General features: G+C 43.8%; 1 protein-coding gene across 2 annotated transcripts in view; it reads right to left on the reverse strand.

The window, feature by feature from the left end:
* CCNT1 (cyclin T1) overlaps positions 1–19011 on the reverse strand; it is a 70744-nt gene that overhangs the window by 9341 nt on the left and 42392 nt on the right. For both annotated transcript variants that reach the window (XM_056562239.1, XM_056562238.1), the window contains 5 exons: positions 18226–18286; positions 16954–17016; positions 15796–15841; positions 15063–15226; positions 2859–2929 (listed from right to left, as the gene is read on the reverse strand). In XM_056562239.1, the coding sequence (XP_056418214.1) occupies positions 2859–2929; positions 15063–15226; positions 15796–15841; positions 16954–17016; positions 18226–18286 (405 nt within the window). The remainder of the gene's footprint in view (positions 1–2858; positions 2930–15062; positions 15227–15795; positions 15842–16953; positions 17017–18225; positions 18287–19011) is intronic.

Here is a 19011-nt window from a genome sequence, read left to right on the forward strand (position 1 = left end):
GATGTCATGGTGCCTAAAATTGTTGTACCAACAAAGCATGTTTTTCTTTTGAATTTTTCCAGCGTTTTCTGAGCAGTGACAATTTTTTCTTCTGGAAGAAAAGACAACAGTGGGTGATGATACCAACTCTCTTAAGGATAAGGGGAGACAATGCCATTCCTGTTTCCTACATAGGAGGCCACCTTTTTTTTTATTTATTTATTTTTTAAAGGAGAAAACCTTCTGTGAAGCAGGAGTGCCTGCCTCCTACAGACACTAAGCCAGATAAGAGGAGCTAGTACTCTTGTGCTTTATGTTGCCTCCTACTGTCAGCAGCCTATACCAAACGTGTCTGTGTTCCCCAATGACATAAGAAAGAAAAACATAATTTAAACTGATAGAAAACATTAAATATAATAAGTCCTTATCGGTTTCTCTAAGCTGAGTTTTGTTAGCTGCACTCATTTTTTTTCTGGCACATTGTCAAAATACCATTGAGCAAATTATTCTTATGAGTGTCTTCATGCAATTTTTCATCAAGCCATAATGTCTGTTTCCAAGAGAAGCCACTAAATCTGTGCTGGATCCTGCTGTTGCAACACCAGCGACTTCCAATGACTTGGCATTTGATATGTTCACCTACAGTGCCCATCAAGCAATGCTATCTTGTCCTAGGGTTAAAAGCATTTGCAGTATAACTGAGAGGTGCGTACGCGACTCCTGTAATCCTAAAGAGAACAAGTAGAGGGCGCAGGCTGAGAAGGGCCCTGTAGGTCAATAAAGCTGGACTTTAAAGTGTGCCTACATGGTTTTGTTAGATTGACCAGAGTAGTGAAAAAGTGATTTTAGTGCTCTCATTACTGTTATTGATCCCAAGAGGTGCACAGATATTTCTCATTTGCTCAATTTCAGGCTGCTGACAAGCTAAAGGGAGGAGGAAAGGGGACAACATTTCAGAGGCAGCACTGTGTGCAGTAGTAGGTATCGACACAAGGGAATGATATCTAGATCTTAATGGGGGATCACATCTGATGGGAAGGTATTGAATTACCTTTTTAATGAGGTACTCTGGTAGAAAACATTTATTTTATTTTTTCAAATGAACTGGTGCCAGAAAGTTAAACAGATTTGTAAATGACTTCTATTAAAAATCTTAACCCTTCCAGTACTTATCAGCTGCTGAATGCTCCAGAGGAAGTTGAGAAGTTATTTTCAGTCTGACCACAGTGCTCTCTGAGGACACCTCTGTCCATGTCAGGAACTGTCCAGAGCAGGATAGGTTTACTATGGGGATTTGTTCCTACTCTGGACAGTTCCTGATATGGACAGAGGTGTCACCACTATGATCAGACTGAAAAGAACTTCACAACTTCCTCTGGAGCATACAGCAGCTCATAAGTACTGGAAGGGTTAAGATTTTTATCTAGAAGTAATTTACAAATCTGTTTAACTTTTTAGAACCAGCTGATTTGAAAAAAAAAAACAGTTTTCAGTCATTGCGGGGTGGTCCAGGCGGCTATCTGTTGCCGGGACCAGTGGCTAATGCTGGACATCACCGATCACAGTGATGCCCAACACTAACCCCTTAACTTTGATTGTGGTGTCTAAAATGTAAAAAAATAAAAATAAATAAAAAAAAGACTTCCCGGCTGCATTGCAATGTTAATCGGGACCACCACAGTTTCACCCGATCATCTGAGAGGACAGCGAGGGCCCTTACTTGCCTGCTCACCGTCCGATCAGTAAGCCAAAGCTCCAGTCATTGAACAGTGTATGCAATCTGAAAATTGCATGTAATAGTCCGCTATGGGGACTATGAAATTGCGTTGGAAAAAAAGTAAAAAAAATTATTATTCGGTGAAAAATAACTTCTAGATCACGGGGGGTACGATCGCTGGGACCCCACGATTTCCTGAACGGGGCCCCGGCAGTCTGCTGGAAGTGGGCATGCCGAACACCCACTTCCCTCAGAATGCCGGGGCCCCATTCAGGAGATCGCAGGGGGTCCAACCGCTGGATAGGGGATATCTTATTTTTTGCTGCACTACTCCTTTAATAAAATTGATTTAACCCCTTCCCTAATAAAGGTTTGAATCACCTTTTTCCCATAAAAAAAAAAAACATGTAAACAATAATAAACATTAAAAAATGTGGTACCCCTGCATGCATAAATGTCCGAACTATAAAAATATAATGTTACTTTAACCCCACGGTCAATGGCGTATACGTAAAAAAATACCAAAGTCCAGAATTGCATATTTTTGGTCACTTTGTGAATCATAGTTAAAGGGGTCAGAAGAGAACATTTTTAAACATGCAAATTTTCGTACAGTTATAATTTTTTTTTAAAGAAGTAAAACAAAATCAATAATTTTGATCGTATGGACCTACAGAATAAACATAAGGTGTAATTTGTTACAAGTTAAGAGTTTGTGGTGAAATGATTGATGTCATTACAAAGAAAAAGTGATGGTGCACAAAACAAGCCCTCATATGTGTCTGTAGGTGGAAAATTGAAAGTCTTATGATTTTTAGAAGGGGAGGAGGCAAAAAAACTAAAAGTGCAAACTGAAAAAAGGCCGGTCCTCAGGGGGGTAAAAACCCTCATATCACAGGAACAGGGAGGCAATCAATAAACACCGCTAGATTAAGGGCATCTTAGGTTTTTAGATGATAAGAAAAACTCAAATGACTGCGGAGATCACAAGCCGGCTGTGTTCATGAGGCCTTATTCTGCTGGGTAGACAGGGGCCTTGTTTACATTCTCAAAGGATTTATTTAGGGAAAAAATTGCACCAAAAACAGCATCTCAACATACATCGTTTGCTAGATGGATATGCAGTTAAAATATGGAGGTGGCATATTTTAAGTAGACTTACTCTATAGTTTCTTATACGTTTCAAACGATTGGGAGTTCTCTCTAAGATCTGAAGAAATTCATGTGTCAGTTCTGCAAAGAATAAGGATATAGTTTGTCAAGAAAACACTATGAACATTATACTCTGCAAGTCAAAATATGTCACCAAAAGTTACACCCACACACATGCATATTTGACATGCACCTGTTTTTATGTTTCACACACACTTTAGTATATAATTTAATCTCCCCACCCACATTAACAATATGGTGTCTATGTCAAAACGCATAACGTTTTCAATAATTCTAAAATAACCTTTAAAAAAGAAAAAAAAGAGTGCACTAGTCTGTATATCATATGTACAACAAATTCAGTGCAAATAGTTTTATGGGCACTATAGTTCAATGGTGCGTAACAGAGATTTGTTTCAAAATCCAAATTTCTTTTCACATTGTACATGCTGCCATTAAAGCCATAAAAGGGGTTCGTCACTTTGATATCAAATGTAAGAAATGTTTTTTTTAACCCCTGTAGGGTGTATGGAGAAGACCTTGAACCTCCACTGGCCATTACTACTGCTATTGCAACAAAACATGTAAAGGGGGAATGTTATAGTCTTAATACAACTGTTCGTGTGGTGGCATACACAGTAGCACAGCAGGCTACTGGGTGGCAACTGATCTCTGACTAGGGTTGATATACAGTGGTACAAAAACATTTATATGAATTACATCACACTGGACATCTGCTTCAGAAGAGTGTGACTTACATATAACATTTTATTTATTTTTAGGGGTGAGCATTAATAAGAGGTTTTTTTTCTTCTTTTTTTTACCCTAGGTGTCTTGTCTGTGGTTCATAGAAACATAGAATGTGTCGGTAGATAAGAACCATCTGGTCCATCTAGTTTGCTCAATATTTCTGAATACTATGAAAAGTCCTTGTCCCTATCTAATATAAAATACAATCTTATGCCTACCTATGCATGCTTGTGCTAGTTTTTCTTCTTTTAAATCTCTCCTCCTCTACCGTGTTGATTGCCTTTATGCATATAAAAGTCTATCATATCCCCTCTGTCTCTACTTTCTTCCAAGCTATATATGTTAATGTCCTTTAACCTTTCCTGGTAAGTTTCATCCTTCAACACATGTACTAGTTTAGTAGCTCTGAACTCTCTTCAAAATATCTATATCCTTCTGGAGATACAGCCTCCAGTACTGCGCACAATACTCCAAGTGAGGCCTCACCAATGCTCTGTACAACACTATGAGCACTTCTCTCTTTCTACTGCTAATACCTCTCCCTATACACACAAGCATTCTGCTAGCATTTCCTGCAGCTCTATGACATTGTCTGCCTTCTTTTAAGTCTTCTGAAATAATGACCCCTAAATCCCTTTCCTTAGGTACTGAGTTTAGGGACTGTATCACATATTCTATATTCTGCCCTTGTGTTTTTTGCCCCAGGTGCACAATCATAAGAACTGCACTGAAGAATGAAGTAGCAAAGGGTAGGACTTCACCTAAAGGAACAATGGGGCACTGCAAAATAAAGTAGACATAAGAAAGTTACTATATTAGGAGGTATTATGGGGAGTGTTTTTTGTACACAGTATGCTGTAAAATAATTTTAAACAACTATACTCGCCTATACCTTCCCTGCCATTCTTACAGAGCCTGGTACTGCTGGCCAGCAGGGGACATTGCCCACACAGTCAACCGGTGGCTGGAAACTGGAAATCGGAAGCAGGAAACTATTGCTGCCACTGACTAGCTGAGGGGACAATTCCTTGTGCTGACACACACTATGAAATGCTGTGCAGTAGGACCAGACGCCCTTGTGCCGTTAACAGTGTATGGCGTCGGCTCCTGACCCATGCCTGCACCATACCGAGCGGCCCTTCACTGATTCTTGTAGCTGAGGGCCACCGTTAATTGCCGACATGCAGCCATCGCCGTGGCCGACTATTAACCCTTTAGATTGCCACTGTCAGCTTTGTCTAAAGGGATCTTTAAACAGTTCCTGGTGGTCCAGTGGGGTAGATGCGACTGCAGCGTGGCGATCCACTGTGGAGGTAGCCGGAGGGCTTACCTCTCCTTTCTTCCTGGTCCCAGCTCTGTGATTGAAAGAACCTTGCTGGACCAGGCTTTATCAATCGAGCGCAGAGCACATAGATCAATGTAGTTCTATGGAATCTAATGATTCCTCCTAAAAGTCCCCTAAGGGGACTAATAAAAAAAATAAAAAATAAATAAAAATAAAAAGAAAGAAAGAAAAAAAGGTAAATAAAAGTAAAAGTAAAAAAAAAAAAACACCCATTAATTGAGGGAAGGCAGGGCTCCCCCCCTTCTTGGCCCTGCTTGTGTGGCTACACAGCAGTTTATGATCACATATGGGGTACTGCTGTGTTCAGAAGAAATTGTGTACGAGATCTTGGAGTGCTTTTTCTCCTGTATTCCTAGTGAAAATTAGAATTTTTTTTACTAGATTAAATTAATAAATTATTTCTGGGGTATAGTTTTTAAAATTGGGTAACTTCTGTGGGGTTTCCAATGAACTGGCAACATGGGGGTGGGGGGCACTGCAAATATACAATGGTACCAGTGAACATTTTTTGCAAAATCTTTGCAAGAAATGCAAAATGGGGGTACTTCCCATTGGAGCCCTGTCATGTGGGCAAATAGCTGCTTATGGCCAAATATGGGATATTTGTATACTCATGAGAAACTAGGTAAAACCTTTTGGGGACTTTTCTCATTTTAGCAAGTGATAAATTTGGAGTTGCCCCAGCGTTGTAATGTGAAAAAAAATAAAATAATCTTTCTATTTACATGTTTCAAACACCTGTGGTATGTAAATGCTCACTGTACATCTTATTATTTTTCCTTGAGGGGTGTAGTTTCTAAAATTGTGTCACTTTTAGGGGTTTCTGCTGTTCTGGCACCACGTGGGCTTGGTAAAGACGACATGGCCCCCAGCTTTCATTCCAGGCAAATCCTCTCTCTAAAAGACCAATGTTGCGCCTTCCCTCCTGAGCCCTGTTGTGCACCCATACACCATATTACATCCACATTTGGGGTATTCCCAGACTCAGGAGAAAATTTGGTGTGCTTTCTCTGTTTACCCCTTGTGAGAATGTAAAATTAGGGGTTACATCAGTATTTTAGTGTAAAAATTTAGATTTTTCATTTTTATGACCCACTGTAACAAAAAATTTCCAAACACCTGGGGGTGTTAATACTCACTGTACCCCTTGTTACGGTCCTTGAGGGGTGTAGTTTCCCGAATGGTGCCACATGTGGGGGATTTCCGCTGTTCTGGCACCATGGGAACTTGGTAAAGGCAATATGGCCCCCGACTTCAATTCCAGCCAAATCCTCTCTCCAAAATCCCAAAGTTGCTCTGTTCCTCCTGAGCCCTGTTTTGCGCCCGCACAGCGCTTTATGTCCACATATGGGGTATTTCCAGACTCGGGACAAATTGGGTCACACATTTTAGGTGCTTTTTTTTCGTTTACCCCTTTTGAAAATGAAAAATTAGGGGTTACACCAGCATGTTAGTGTAAAAATTCAGATTTTTCTGACCCACTGTAACAAAAAATGTCAAACACCAGGGGTTTATAATACTTACTGTACCCCTTTTTACTCTCCTTGAGGGGTGCAGTTTCCCAAATTTTGTCACATGTGGGGGGTTTCCGCTGTTCAGGCACCATGGGGGCTTTGTAAATGTGACAAGACCCCCAACTTCAATTCCAGCCAAATCTTCTTTCCAAAATCCCCAAATCCTTCCTGAGCTCTGTTGTGCCTCCGCACAAAACGTTACGTCCACATATGGGGTATTTCCAGACTCGGGTGAAATTGGATCACAAATTTTATGGTGTTTTTTCTATGTTTACCTCTTGATAAAATTTTAAGTTTGGCGCCACAACAACATTTAAGTGTACAAAATTGAGATTTTGACTTTTCACCTCAATTTGCTGCTATTCCTGTGAAACACCTAAAGGGATAAACTTTCTGAATGTCATTTATACTTTGAGGGTGCAGTTTTTATAATAGGGGATTTCTAACATGAATGCCCCTCAAATCCACTTCAAACTGAACTGGTACTTAAAAAAAAAAAGATTTTGACATTTTTGTGAAAAATTGATGCTAAACTTTGAAGCCCTCTAACGTCTTCATCATGTCTTCTATGATGCCAACATAAAGCAGACACATAGGCCCTGATTTACTAAAAGTGGAGTGGAGTTTTCTTCGTGTTTTTTTTTTTTCCCCCAACAGATATTTTTTCATGGTATTTACTAATGTATTCCTGCATTTTGCACTTTTCCCTACATTTTGCTTTTTTTTTTTTAACAGATGCTGTGATCTGTCGGGTTTTCCGCAGCTCAAATCCAACACATTTTCTATGGGAATCTTCGTAAATATGTTGGGATTTTTGGAAAATGTCAGGACATGCCCACTTTTCGGCAACCACACCTCCTTTTTCTGATGGCTACGCCCTTTTCGGGTTTTATCAGTAAAAAGTAGATTTTTTTATGCTTACCGTAAAATCTCTTCCTCGGAGGATCCATTGGGGAACACAGAACCGTGGGTATTTGCTCCTGCCATTAGGAGGCGCTGACACTAGGCATAGAAAGAAAAAGTTGGCCCTCCTGGCAGGATATACCCCGCCTACTGACCCTGAGCTAATCAGTTTAGTCCCAAAGCAGGAGGCTGCAACAAACAGAGAAGGAAAAACCAGCAGGAGTCCGAAGGAAACCAGACAAAAAAGGAACCGAACCATCCTCGGACAAAACAAATGCAAACACAAACCATGGGTGGGTGCTGTGTCCCACAAAAAAAAAATCTACTTTTCTCGGTCAGAACCGTACCAAAGCAGTCCCCGGGGTGGGAAAAAAGTACCCCACAGAATCAGGCAGAGGACTGAGCCACAGCCGCCTGCAACACCTTGCGGCCAACAACGGCATCAGCTGACGCAAAAGTGTGTACTTGATAGAATTTGGTGAAAGTGTGCAAGGACGACCAGGTGGCCGCCATGCAGACTTGCAGGGCCAAAGCCCTATTGCGGGCCAGAACGCGAGGAATGCACAGTCACCCGAAAGGGCGGGACCTTCCCTTTTCGACGGTACGATTCCGAAATGGCAGAACGGATCCAGCGCAAAATGGTCACCTTGGAAGACCCTTGCGACTACCCTCAGGAATCACAAAAAAGCAATCACCCTGCTGAAAGGAGGAGGTGACCGAAAGATAAATCCGAACCGCCCGAACAATGTCCAGACTGTGCAGGGAACGCTATTTGGCATTGGAAGGAGCCAGACAAAAGGAAGGAAGAACAATTTCTTCGTTTACATGAAAGGGGGAAACCACTTCGTCACAAAAAGGAGGGAGGTGGACGAAAAACCACCTTGTCCTGATGCAGGACCAAAAGAGGAGAGCAACAGAAGAGAGACGCCAACTCAGAGACCCTTCTAATGGAGGTGATGGCGATGAAAAAGGCGACCTTCCACGGAAGGATGCCAAGAGAAGCATCCCGAAGAGGTTCAAACGGAGCTTCCTTCAAAGCCCCAAGCACCAGGTTGAGGTCCCAAGGACGAGTGGGAGACCGGAAAGGTGGTGCTGCATGCGCTTGCCCTGCAGAGAGGTGCAGACATGAGAATTAGAAGCCAACTGTCGCTGGAAAAGAATAGAAAGAGCAGATACTTGGCCCTTAAGAGAGCTGAGGGTCAAATGCTGATCCAACCCAGATTGGAGAAAAGCTAGAAGGCGCGGAAAGGAAAAAACGACCGGAGAAACGGACTGAGCCTCACACCACCAGAAATAAGCCTTCCAAGTGCGGTGGTAAATCCTGGCGGAGGAGGGCTTTCGTTCCGGAAGCATGGTGCGAATCACCCCGGAGGAAAACCCCCGGAGCCCTCAAAACCTTGTTTTCAACCGCCAAGCCGTCAAATGCATCGACAGTAAACTGGGGTGGCAGAGAGGGCCCTGGGAGAGCAGATCGGGGCAAAGTGGAAGACGAAGCCCCTTGAGTTTCCACAGAACTCTGGGCAGGAGAGGTGGAAAAAGGTACGGAAGACGGAAAAACGACCACGAAATGAGTAGAACATCCACCGACAGAGCCAGATGTTCTTGCGACTTTGCCACGAAGCTGGAAACCCTGTTGTCGCAAAGAGATCCACGTCCGGGGTATCCCAGAGATCGCAGATCTGTTCAAACAGCTCCGGATGGAGAGACCAATCCCCCGGGTCCGCCGAAGAATGGCTGAGAAAGCCCGCTTCCCAATTCTCCACCCCCGGAATGTGGATCGCAGAGAGAGCGGGAACTCGAGCCTCGGCCCAGGTCAGAATCCTGGAAACCTCCTCCATCGCTGAGCGACTTCGCGTGCCGCCTTGACGATGTATGCGACGGCCGCCAAGTTGTCCGATTGAACCCGGACCGGCCGATCCTGAAGGAGGAACTCCTAGTGGAGGAGGCAAAGAAAGATGGCCCGGAGCTCCAGAAGATTGAAGGGAACACAAGCTTCCGGAGGAGACCAGCGGCCCTGGACCGTAAGGTCCCGAAACACACACCCCCAGCCCTGGAGACTCGCATCGGTCGTCACGATCGGCCAGTGGAGGGGAAGGACCTCCCCTGAAGGAGGAGGGGAGAATGAAGTCACCAAAGGAGGGACCACCATACAGTTGGAGGCAAAAGGATCCGCCGATCCAGGGATAACGGAGACTTGGGCCAACTGGCCAGATTGGCCCGCTGGAGGGGGCGATAATGAAACTGGGCGAACGGAACGGCCCACATGGCAGCCACCATTCAGCCCAGAACCCTCATGCAGAAGCAAATTGGAATCAGGGAGGGACGTTGTAGGCGACGGACAACCTGCGGCAGAGAGTGCCGTTTGTCCAACGGAAGACAAACACTGGCCCGCTGCCGTGTCGAAAAGAAGACCCAGAAATGTCAGAGATTGGGATGGGGACAGGGGAGACTTTTCTCAATTGATTACCCATCCGAAGGAAGACAGTGTACATAAAGTGAGATGAAGGGTCTTCAGGTTTTGGGACCGGAACGGGGCCATGATCAAAAGGTCGTCCAGGTAGGGGAGAACTGAGATATCCCGACTCCGAAGAATGGCAATTACTGCCGCCATGACCTTGGTGAAAACCCTGGGAGCCGTAGCTAAGCCAAAAGGGAGAGCCACATATTGAAAGTGTCCCGCCGGGACAGGAAACCGACGAAAACGCTGATGGACTGGAAAAATAGGAATGTGGAGGTAGGCGTCCCGGATGTCCACCAATGAAAGAAGCTCCCCCCTGGTCCATGGAGGCCACTACGGAGCGGGGAGACTCCATCCGAAAGTTACGCAGTCGTAAATGGCGGTTGAGTAACCTGAGGTCCAGAATGGGACGGACCATGCCCTCTTTCTTGGGAGCGACGAAAAGGTTCAAGTAGAACCCTGAAAAACGCTCCCCTGGTGGAAAAGGTACTATCACTCCCTGAGATAGGAGTATACTTAAAGCTACCTGAAACGCCCTTGACAAAGAAGGGGAACGAGGAGGGCGGGAGTGGAAGAAGAAAACCCTCGGGATGGAAGCCAATTCTATCCGATAACCCTCCAAGATGACGTCCCGTACCCAAGAGTCCTGAACCTGAGCTAGCCAAATGTCCCGGAAAAGGGACAGACGACCTCCCACTCGAGAAGAAGACGAGGGTGGGGGCGCCCCTTCAGGAAGAGATAGGTTTACAGGTACCGGACTTGGCAGCAAAACCGCCGGAGCGGTTTCCAGACTTCCAAGAAGGACGTGCCTTGAAGGAAGGGGCTTTCTGAGCTTGGGAGGGCGACTGTTTGGGAGGACGACCTGAAGCAAATGGCCGAAAGAATCGAAAGGAAGTCGCCTTCTTACGGGGAGACTTGTTCTGCGGAAGCAGGGAACTCTTAACACCCCCCCTCCCCCCCCGCATCCCATGCTTTCAGCCCCATGGAGATTTGGTGAGCAACATCTGCTAAGTCCTCCCGAGAAGCCCAAACTGAAACAGCCTTTACCACCCAAACGGAAGCAAAGGTGGGAAGCAAGCACAGCCCTGCTGCTTCGAAGGCAAATTTAGCCAAGTTCTCAATCTTCTTGTCTGCAGGATCCTTAAGTGATGCTGTGTCTGCAAGAGGTAGAGTGGTGGATTTGGACTGGCTGCAGACTGGAGGTTCAACCATAGGCGGCACCGTCCACTTGGCAACAAGGTCCGGAGGAAAGAGGAACCGAGTAAGAATCTTCTTTGTTCCCTGAAGACGTCTGTCCGGGTGCTTCCAAGCCATGTCCAACAAGGTGTCAAATTCCGCATGAGAACTGAAAGCCTTGGGAGAATGCAGAGAGCGGCAAAAGGAAACTTCTGGATTGGGTTCCGAAGTTCCTGGGTCCTCTAGATGAAAAGTGTCCCTGATGGCTGACACCAAAACGTCCACCATTTCAGACACTGCAGAGAGGTCTTCGTGGAAAGGATATACTTACCCTATCTCCGCCATACTTACCTAAAGACGTCTTCAGACAGCATTTTAAACACCTGCATCACGTCAGGCTGCAACAGCAGGACGAGCAGGAAGAATAGAGGGACCTGGAGCCAAGGTGCAACTTCAGGTGCTGGTCATTGGCATGAAGGGGTTAACGGTGCATACATTTATGTCCCGTGCCCCTTAGCCGCAAATGGGGAACAGGTAGCGTCATGCTCCTGAACCCTCACCTAAAAACAAGAAAATGAAAGGATAACATCAACCTAACACAGGTTAAAAACAAAAAAGAAGACCAGGTCTGGAGAGAGCTCCAGACCTGTGTCTGCCTCCTAGGACACTAAGCTAAAACTGATTAGCTCAGGGTCAGTAAAGGGGGAGTATATCCTGCCAGGAGGGGCCGACTTTTTCTTTCTATGCCTAATGTCAGCAGCTCCTAGTGACAGGAGCATATACCCATGGTTCTGTGTCCCCCAATGGTTCCGACCGAGAAACAGAGTTGGTCATTTTTTTTCAATTCTGGCTAAAATTTTGGAGCAAATTGTGGTGGTGCAGACAGAATTTCTGGCGCACAACCCAACAAAACATGGGTTTACAATAGTAAATCTGAGCCATTGTGTATGTGAACCAATATGTCATTTATTTGGAATGTCTATTTTGTTTACAAGCAGAGCATTTCAAATTTGGAAAAAATGCTAACTTTTCTATTTTTTTATTACATTTTTCAGTTTTTCACAAAGAAATGGTGAAAGTATCAAGAAAAGTCACCACTTTCTTAAAGTAAAATATGTCACGAGAAAACAATCTCAGATTCAAATTCATAAGTAAATGTATCTCAGAGTTATAAATGCATAAAGTGACAGAGGTCAGATTTGAAAAAGGCCAAAATGGACTATGTCCTTAAGGAGTACCTTTCATCAAAAAAACTTTTGATATATTATAGATTATTGTATGCAGAATAACCTTCCAATTGCATGTTATAAAAAAAAATATATGCTTCTTTCGATTTAATTTTCCACTTCGAAAAAATGACCACTAGGGGTCTCCCTACAAGCCTTTTTATAGATTTCAGACTCATGCTGTAGTTCGAAATCTCAGACTGCAGCCGGGACCTGCTCTCTCCCTGCCTGTCAATCAGACCAGCACTGTGCTCATAGCAAAGCAGAGCCTTACTGCATGCTCTCATTCATTTTATCTGAGCTCCGATCTTCCTTGTCTCTGCACGTTCAGTTGTAAGCAGAGAGAAGACTCAGAGCTGCCAGCCCGCTGTGTTCACAAGCCTTTGTGGCCCTTCCTCTCTCACACACTAGGAAGGCTGAATGAGCAGCCAAGAAGACAATAAATCAGGTATAAAGAGGGGGTTTAAATTAAAAGAAACACAGGGATAGTGTCAGTGAGAGTCAGGGACAGATGTGAGGAGGGATTAGGGAGAGTTTAGCTCACGATAGGTACTCTATAAGGGGTTAATGCTCTCCTCATGCTTTCACAAATGTGTTAAATGCTTCTGGTCTTAAAGCCTTACAGTCATTTAAAACATCTTTAGACATGTTGTCGCTAACACACCGGGTGGGAGTCCTGAGACCCACTGCAATTGCGAGTTACAGCCAGGAGAACAGCGTGGAGAAAAATTCGGAGCAGTCTGCAGCTGATGAACGTTCATGACAAGTAAATATCAGACAATATTAAGGGAGATGAGGAAGAAATGTATTTTCAAGTGTCTGCATCAGACTGTCATGCTGTGAAAGGAGAGGAGGAATTCTCTATGGCTCAAAGTACACAACAATTACTGTAGGAGGAAGTTGCCTTATAGCAACGGAGCATGTGGGACTCTGTGGGGGCCACATGCTGTGATTTCTTTTCACCTGTCTGTCTGGTCCCTGGCCTGGAATCCTTCACAGTTGTGTGCATATATAGCATATATATAGTCTTGCTATTAAATTTTCCTTGTGCAGTAAGGTTTGTTTAGCCCACAGACATTGACAGGCAGCACCTGTGGTTATTATATTTTTTTTACAGCTATTTCTGGCCTGCAGCCACTTTTTACACATTGTATGTGGGGTAGGAGCTAGGGATTAAAGGGAACCAATCAGATTTTACCCTATATGCTTGGCAAAGCGTTATATCGGGTAAAATCTTTATCCTCACCATCCCCAGGGGGTGAGGATATGAACTTATAAACTAGTCCCTGCCGGCTCCGCAAGTAGTTCCCTGGGCTGGGAGCTCCTCTTACCTAGTCCTGTTACTTCGGCCGGCAGCGTCACCCCTCAGCTTGATTGACGGGCCGCGTCATTGCTCTGCTCCGTCAGTGTGGGGCCGGCGGGGACTAGTTTATAAGTTCACATCCTCACCATGCCCGCAGGTGAGGATAAAGATTTTACCCTATATAACGCTTTGCCAAGCGTCATATAGGGAAAAAACTTGAGGATTGGTTCTCTTTAACTGAGTATTGTGTATACTATTTGCATGTGCCTCTTGAGAGTGAAGGTACTTGCCGCCCCTTTAGTATTGTAACAATTACTGTACATCACAAGAGGAAGAGTCTGCCCTTTCAACGACCATAGAGAAATACCAGCAAAATGTATGGAAAAATGATCTAAGAAATACCGGTTAGAAACAATTCTGATTGAACTTAATTGAATATACCTTTTTAACCCCTTAAGGACCAAGCCCATTTTGACCTTAAGGACCAGGCCAATTTTATTTTTGCATTTTCGTTTTTTACCTCTTCGCCTTCTAAAAATCGTAACTTTTATATTTTCATCCACAGACTAGTATGAGGGCTTGTTTTTTGCGCGACCAGTTGTCCTTTATAAAGACATCACTCATTTTACCATGAAATGTATGGCACAACCAAAAAAAAATACTATTTGTGTGGGGAAATTAAAAAGAAAACCACAATTTTGCAAATTTCGGAAGGTTTCATTTTCACGCCGTTTTACATGTAAAAATTACATGTGTTCTTTATTCCGTGGGTCTATGCGATTAAAATTATACCCATAACAACATACTTTTCTATAATTGTTGTGCTTAAAAAAAAAATTCGCAAACTTATTAACCAAATAAGTACGTTAAAAAACCCTCTATTTTGACGACCTATAACTTTTTCATTTTTCCGTATAAGCAGCGGTATGAGGGCTCATTTTTTGTGCCATGATCTGTACTTTTTATTGATACCACATTTTTGTTTGGACATTTACGCATGCAGTGATACCAAATATGTTTCTTTATTATTATTATTATTATTTTTTTACACTTTTTGGGGATAAAATGGGAAAAAAGGGACATTTTACGTTTTACTGGGGGGGAGGGGCCTATTTATAGCAATCAGTAGATTGTTAATACTGTTCAGTGCTATGCATAGGGCATAGCACTGATCAGTATTATTGGCTATCTTCTGCTCTGGTCTGCTCGATCAGAGCAGAAGAAGTCGGGAAGGCAGCGAAGGCAGGTGAGGGGACTGTGCTGCGGGCGATCAGATCAGCATAAAAAGTAGCGGCACTGCCGTGATCTGTATTGATCACGGCTTGTGAGGGGTTAATGGCAGACATTCGCGCGACCGCGGATATCTGCCATTACCGGTGGGTCCTGGCTGCTATCAGCAGTGGTCGCGGTCATGTACTGGATGTATATGTACGTCCTGGTGAGCTAAGTACCACAGCCCCAGGACGTACATTTATGTCCGTGGTCGTTAAGGGGTTAATGTATAATAAACAAACAATATAAGAAATAAGAAATACAAACCATCCAAAAGCTTTAGTGTCACGGTCACATCCACGTATTCCCACCATGGTTTCCCGTCTGTTGATACAGGGATCTCCCAGTTAGACCATTTACAAGCCAGATGGATGCAGACACATGCCACTACTGGAGGGGTGTATTGCAGGCTGAATGTAGTTAAATGCAAACTACAAGAAAGCAGATTAAATGTTACACAATACAACGCTGCTTAGGGGAATTACACTTTAAAAAATTAGGACTGGGCACCCAACGTGTTAAAACACTTACTAATGCTGAAAAAGAGATTTAGAAAACTATAGCTGAGGGCATCCATATAGTAATTTCTATTTACATAGGTTTTCTACAGAGAAGCATCCCTAGGCAAGGAAGTGTGAATTAAAGGGGTACTCCACTGGTCAGCGATCGGATTTAAAGAACGCTGTTTTCGCCGCGGAGGTCTCCCACACCCCTTGTGACATCACGGCCATGTCCCTCAACGCAAGCCTATAGGACTCCCATAGACTTGCATTGAGGGGGCATGGCCTTAATGTCACGAGGGGCATGGCCGAGCCCTGCAGCGCGAAAACAGTGTTCTGAACATTTACATCCGAATGCTGGCCAGTGGAGTACCCCTTTAACACTGCCAAATCCTGAGTTGTGGATCCTGACATCTCCTCCCAGGGCATCCCCACAAGTATGCAGTGCTTCCACAGCAAATATCTGCATTGTCACAGGAACCTTTTCCTCAAAAACTAACCTGTTTGTTGCCATGAAGTATGATGTCTGAGCCAAGTCCTTGCTTGCTGAGGAGAAAGAGAAAAGGGATTACGAATATTATCCTTTTTTTCTGGTATTTAACAAGGCCCATACAGTCAACTACCACAATTTTTTTTCTAATGTCTAATAGACAGACCCCAATTTTTAAAGGGGTACTCCGCCCCTAGACATCTTATCCCCTATCCAAATCTATCGGGCCAACTCTACGGTGTACTCCACTGGGTCGGAGTATCGTGACGTCAAGACTATGGCCCTGTGTGACGTCACGCCCCCTCAATTTAAGTCTATGGCAGGGGGCGTGACCCATTGACTTGCATTGAGAGGCAGGGATGTGACGTCAAATGGGAGCGGAGACAGGACGTCACAATACTCCGGCCCAGTTGTCGTCATGCTTCACACTCTGAGCCTCCAGCGCTGCGGAGAGCTCACAAAAGATGGGTGCGAAATGATAGATTGCGGGGGTCACCAGCAGCGGGACCCCTGCGATCATACATCTTATGCCCTATCCTTTGGATAGGGGATAAGATGTATTAGGGCCAGAGTACCCCTATAAAAGTATAAGTCGTCATCCCGTTAATAACAGGATGCCGACAGATATGATAAACAGGGGCAGGAACGCTGTGTGATCGTACCCTTAAAACCTATGCCTGCCAAAGCAGCTCAGTAAGGTATGTACAAGGCAAACATAAGAAACTCTACATTATTCTTTAGTGATAATAGTCTATGCAAAACTATAATACCTTGAGTGCTTGTTTAACTGTTTCTGTATCAACATTGGAGTTGTATGGTGTAGCAGTGTACATGCTTGGCCACTGCACCACACAACTCCTCCTAACTATGGCCACCCAATCTATTAAATCGCTGGAGGATTTATATCTAACAATCATCTCCTATTCTTAAAATTGTTTTTCTCTTAAATAACATTTATCACCTATTTGAACGTTCCCACACACAATAGCCTGTCATGCAGGACCCTATGCTAGTCCACATTACACTGCAATTTGAGTGTCACTGAAATCTGTAAAACATGCAGAAAATATTTTCTATTTATATAAAAGCCAATCCCAATATCTCAATTATTCAAAAGCAATAATGTAAATTGAATGTGAGCTTGAGAAAAAAAAAAAAGAATCCTTACCTCTTACCAGCTGGGTGCACTTCACTACATGAGTGTGTGGGTGATCAATGGTGATTTCAAACCCTGGAAAACAAAAGACAGTACTTTATTTTTTAAACTAAGATGAGGATTGTGTGGGTTGAAGAAAAGTGTTACAATGTAAAGGAAAAGATAACAATGGTAAAGGAAAGATGGGCAAAGCAATTAGGGAATTAATGCAAGTTTTCCATTGCAACAACAGTAAACAATCATCATATAAGACATTACCATGTGTTGTAACATCAGATATTTAAGGGTATTCAAGAATCATAATTTTTTTTATATTATGCTGGAGGCATGGTAAAAAGAAGTTAAATTTACCTACCCTGATGCACCTCAGCTCCTGTGCCTTCCAGTTCCTTGTTGGTCACCGCACGAACCTACTTCTGAGATGAGCCATCTCAGCAGGACCTGTCTGCTTTGATGCCCCTGGGGCCAGTGATGGGCTGAGCAGACAGGTTCTGCAGAGACAGCCTATCTTGGAAGTAGCATCAAGTGGTGACAAACTGGGGAACAAAAGTCAATGGAATCTACAATGGAGTGGGGTAAGTTAGTATGACACTTATTTTTACTGTGCCCCCAGCATAATGTACAAAATATGATGCTGGAATACCCCTTTAAGAATCAAATTAATAACACTACAAATTGTATTAAATTCTAACAAGCTGTTAGACATGTTTTAAGGTCTAGCCCAGAAGTTGTCTAATAATGGGCATTATGCTGTGTATATATCACTCCATACTTTAAAAAGCATATTTTTTTAAGGAATTATAAACCAAAATAGTGCTAGCAACTTAAAGGGGTACTCCGCTGCCCTGTGACGGAAGCTCCGCTCCCCAGGGTCCTGAAGTTTACTGTTCCGGACGCTGTGTGCGGGCTTCCGTGTTCAGAGCTGCCCCTCGTGACATCACGCCCGCCCCCTTCCCATAGACTTTCGCTGAGGGGGCGGGCGTGACGCCACGAGGGGAAGCCCTGAACACGGAAGCCCGCACACAGCTTACGGAACAATAAACTTCCGGACGCTGGGGAGCGGAGCTTCCGACACAGGGCAGCGGAGTACCCCTTTAAAGCCAAAATTAAACATTTCACATAACACAATAATGTAGCAGGGCCCTTGAATAGTAAGATTATCATCCTCCACATAGTGTTATTCTGCAGACTTTTCCTCCAGGTCAGTCTTGCTCCATGGCTGTGATCAAGGCTTAGCTGGGGCTTTCCGGGCTTTCCCATTTTCAGCCATCCTGGAAGACTTACCCAGGGTCTGCAGTATAATGCTCTCTAGAATGACCAGGTCTTGGGCTTGTTGCAGGTATGCCTGTTGTTGAGAGGACAGGCAAATTACTCACTGGCAAGCACTCTGTACAAAACAACCAGAGTATGCAGGCAGGTTTACCAACTGGTCAAGGTCCTGCGGTAACTAAGGTATATGTGATAAAATAAAGTATCTGTTCAGTATGATGTAGAAGAAATGGTTTAATGAAAGATTTAATCATGTTCTGATTATATATTAATACCAGTGACAACCGACCAAACCCAGTTGGCAAACCTACATGATAAAAATAGCTGCCAAGCAACAGAGGCAAAGGTTCCAGTGAAAGACAACGCTACATGCAAACAAGTAGATTTCACAAGCATGCTCAGCAAACTACTTTCATGAAAAGTATGGCATGGTTCGAAGCCCTGCCTTACTAAGCTAATGCAAGTCTCTGTCCTAGTTTTATCACACAAAGTAATGGAGCCCAACCTAACCCTTAAATAAAATTGTTAACCATGGTATTCACTGCACATATATATGTCTGCTTCCCCATAAACACAATAGTAAACGTTAGACATTGTGTTAAAAGGCTAACGCAGGATTAGAAAAACATAGTGGCCTTCTTCCAAAAACAGCGCCACACCTGTCATCATGTTGTATGCGGTATTACAACTTGGCTAAATTCGCTTCAATAGAACTGAGCTGCAATATCACACACAACCTGAGGCGAGGCGTGGTGCTGCTTGTGGAAGAAATCAGCTCTGTTTTTCTAATCCTGGATAACC

Source organism: Hyla sarda, chromosome 2 (assembly GCF_029499605.1).
Source record: "Hyla sarda isolate aHylSar1 chromosome 2, aHylSar1.hap1, whole genome shotgun sequence".
In the NCBI taxonomy this organism is placed as follows: domain Eukaryota; kingdom Metazoa; phylum Chordata; class Amphibia; order Anura; family Hylidae; genus Hyla; species Hyla sarda.